General features: G+C 42.4%; 1 protein-coding gene across 1 annotated transcript; it reads right to left on the minus strand.

Annotated features, from left to right (window-relative positions):
* LOC109788579 (protein ENHANCED DISEASE RESISTANCE 2) lies at positions 1–1,325 on the minus strand. Its single transcript, XM_020347342.3, has one exon. The coding sequence runs from the start codon at positions 1,079–1,081 to the stop codon at positions 185–187; it is 897 nt and encodes a 298-aa protein (XP_020202931.1). The 5' UTR covers positions 1,082–1,325; the 3' UTR covers positions 1–184.
* Positions 1,326–3,349: the final 2,024 nt, after the last annotated feature.

Below are 3,349 nucleotides of genomic sequence, written 5' to 3' on the forward strand. Positions count from 1 at the left end.
TTGTAAAGCTCCATTCATCAATATTTTACAATCATTGAATGATAATTACATAAATTTGTTAACAAGTACTATAATGTTGACATTATTTTTATTTCATTATATCCAAAAAATGAGAAATTAAAATCCACGGGAAAATAACCAAAATAAAAAAAAAATCATAATATTTGTATCCCTAAACAAATATCTATTCCTCGAACGTGAGTTCATCCGCAGACTTATGGTGATTCACTCTCGCCAACCCCACTCCACGCGGCACGTGCGGCGGCGCGTGCAACGCCTCGACGACGGTGGCCGACGACATCTCCATCTGGCAAACCCTAACGGCGCCGACCAACCGCTCCGGCAACTCGTCCTCCGCCTGCGCCTCCACCACAAATCCCATGTCGATGGTGACCGCAGTGACGTAGCCCAACGCGAGGTGCAGAATGGCGCTCGCAATCGCACTGCTTCCGATATCGACGTCGATTTCGAGGTAATTCGAACCACTATAGTAACTGCAGTTTAACGCTTTCCCTAACAAACACGCACTGTGGTTCCCGACGGCTTTCTTCACTATCCACGGTCCCTTCACGATCCGGTTCACCAGCTTGAACCGCTGGTTCCGGAACGCGTCGTCGCCGAACACGAACCGGTTCAGGAGCGAACCGGTTCGGAGCGCTTCCGGTTCCTCCGTGGCGAAGTAGAACACCGCGCTGTGGTGCTCCCTCGCGCCGGGGATCTGGAGGTTCACCGCGAAGACGAAGCTCTTCAGCGACTTGCCTAGGGTTTGAGACTCGCGCAGCGCGTGCATCACGCGGTTGTCCGCGCGTGAGAGCGCGTGCTCGATCTTCGCGCCGGATTTCAGCCAGTCCATGCCGGCCGGCGAGAGGAGGTAGTCGCCGGCGGGGGATTTCTGCCGCTTCGTGAAGTAGTTGGCGGAGCGGAGGGAGAAGGCGTCGCCCGGCGGCGACGCCCAGCCGTTGGTGCCGGTGTGGAGGTCGACGCGGCGGAGGGAGCCGCCGTTGATTGAGTCGGAGATCCATCCCGGAGTGGCGGCGGCGGTGGGATCGGAGCTCCGGCGAGGGTTCGTCGGCGGAGACATCGGTGGTGGCTTTGTTTGCACACTGTGCAGAATTGAACTGCATTTAACGTGGAGAGAAGAGTGGTGCTTTAGCAATTAAAATTTGAAGGAGGGACCAGAAATAAAAGAGAATAATTAGAAAAAGTGCATCTAAGTTTTGTAAAATTTCGATTAGGCGCCTCACTTAAATAATAATTAATTAATTGTACAAAACTTACCTATAATTTAGGGTTATTCTTCGAGTTTTATCTCAATAATGTATAAATATATTTAATGATATTTAACGAGATCTTTATTAAATAAAAAATTTATGATAACCTTAGAAAATGTATATAAATCAAGAGGTGTGTTTTTTTATTTTATTAAAATACTTTTTTTTTCAAAGTGCAATTAATTTTTATGAGGCCAAAAGTTTGTTTTGATGTGTTTAATATAGTTGCATGTTGATAAACCGGAAAAGTGTTTAATTTTTCAATCAATAAAAGAAAGTTCAATTATTTAAAGACTTTTTAAAAGGTGTATGTTGGTAACTAGATAATAGAGCTTTTTAACACTAACGCAATCATGAAATTATTGTCTTTGACAACTACTAGTTTGCTAATTATTGGTTTTAAACATTATAGAAATTCGCGGATGAGTTGGAAAAGGTTTGTGTATATTATGCACAATCATCTCAACTAGTTGCAAAAATATTGGTTAGTTGGAAAAGTGCTGGTTCAACTGGCCAATAAGTTTTTTTTTTTTAATTTATAATAACATTAATCTTTGTTAAAAAATTACATTATCAATTAATTAGAAATTATAGTATGAATAACTTTTAAAGTTACAAAATTTACTTAATAATTTGTTTTTGGATGATAAAGTAAGCTTGTTTACGTTGTAAGTACATCAATTATCTCCGGTTGCATTAATGTCCGAATTAGTTTAGAAAAAAAATAAAAAGGAAAGATGGATGTTAATGATGAAGATGGCGACACCAGTGAACCATAAAGTAGAAGACTACATGACAGGAGAATTTTGTTGATAGTTACTAAGAGCACCTCCAGCAGGGGGTGCTTATGCTGTGTCTTAAAAATAAGCAACAGTACTTAGAAATATTTGTTATTGGAGTGGCAAGAGAAGTTGTAATTTTTTAAGCTCTGGAGCTTCAGCAAGGAATGGTGCTTAACTCTGTTGCAATTGCCAAACTCTTCCAACTGCCAAACTGTGTTGCAACATTTCTCTCCCTCGCTCCCCGATCCACAACCTTCCAACCCTCATCTACAAGATCTCACCGAATGTGCCTCTCACGTTGGACCACGCGCCTGTCATCGTCTCCATCATGGTCGTCAGCGGAGGGAAAGGCTTGAAACGAGCCAAGAAGAGAGTCATCGCCGCCTCACCGACTTGAAAAACTTCACTGGCAGACCGTTCCGCTCCAACGTCCGCTCCTTCCTAACGAAGCACGCGCTGCTTCCGCTCCAACGTTCGCAACCGTCGCCCTCCATCATTGGCAGTGGCACCACCCACGCCACCTTCTCCATCGTCTCCGACCACAAGTTCGTCCGCCCTCCCCCCACCCCTTTCATCATTGGGACAATGATAAAGACGACGCCGTTTTCGTCGTCACTCCCCCCACCCCCTTCATCGTTGGGACGACGACAACAAAGACGACACTGCTCACTTAAAAAAAATCCGCCTATTTTATTTATTTACAATTTTTTTTTTGTGTTCTAGCACATGGATCCCAATCAATATAATTTTTAAAGTTATTTTAATTATTTACAAAACCAACCATCACCTCCACCTCCTTCCGATGAAAGTTATCAAAATCCTCATTTTTTTATATACCCACCACCACCATACTCTATCAATGATAATTTTTCGAGTCCTCATTTTTTTATGTATCCACCACCAATGCCAACCAATCCCAATATATTTTATAGGCATTCAATAGTTTTCAAAGAAGTTGCAGAGTCATTAGATCGGGAAACAGATTCACCAATTGGTTCAATATCTGAGTCTTAAGTTGGGTTAGAGAACATCACACTTGATGTAGGTGGACAACAAGGAGAAGAAATATGTACTAAAAAAAATCGCGTGTAAGCTTTTCTATCGAAGAGGATAATCTACTTATTCAATCATAGCTCAACATTTTGAAAGATCCAATTATGGGAGTTGATCCACTACAAGAAAAATGCTGATTTCCGACGGAAATTTCTGACGGAAATAGGTAAATTTCCGACGGATTTTGCTTTTTCTGACGGATTTCAATCCGTCGGGAAAAAGTGGCGTCGAAAAAAAAAATTC

Source organism: Cajanus cajan, chromosome 9 (assembly GCF_000230855.2).
Source record: "Cajanus cajan strain Asha chromosome 9, NIPB_CcT2T_4, whole genome shotgun sequence".
NCBI classification, from domain to species: Eukaryota; Viridiplantae; Streptophyta; class Magnoliopsida; order Fabales; family Fabaceae; genus Cajanus; species Cajanus cajan.

Coding starts and splice junctions, on each gene's coding strand:
- LOC109788579 (XM_020347342.3), bottom strand. CDS start 1,081: ATGTCTCCGCCGACGAACCCTCGCCGGAGCTCCGATCCCACCGCCGCC.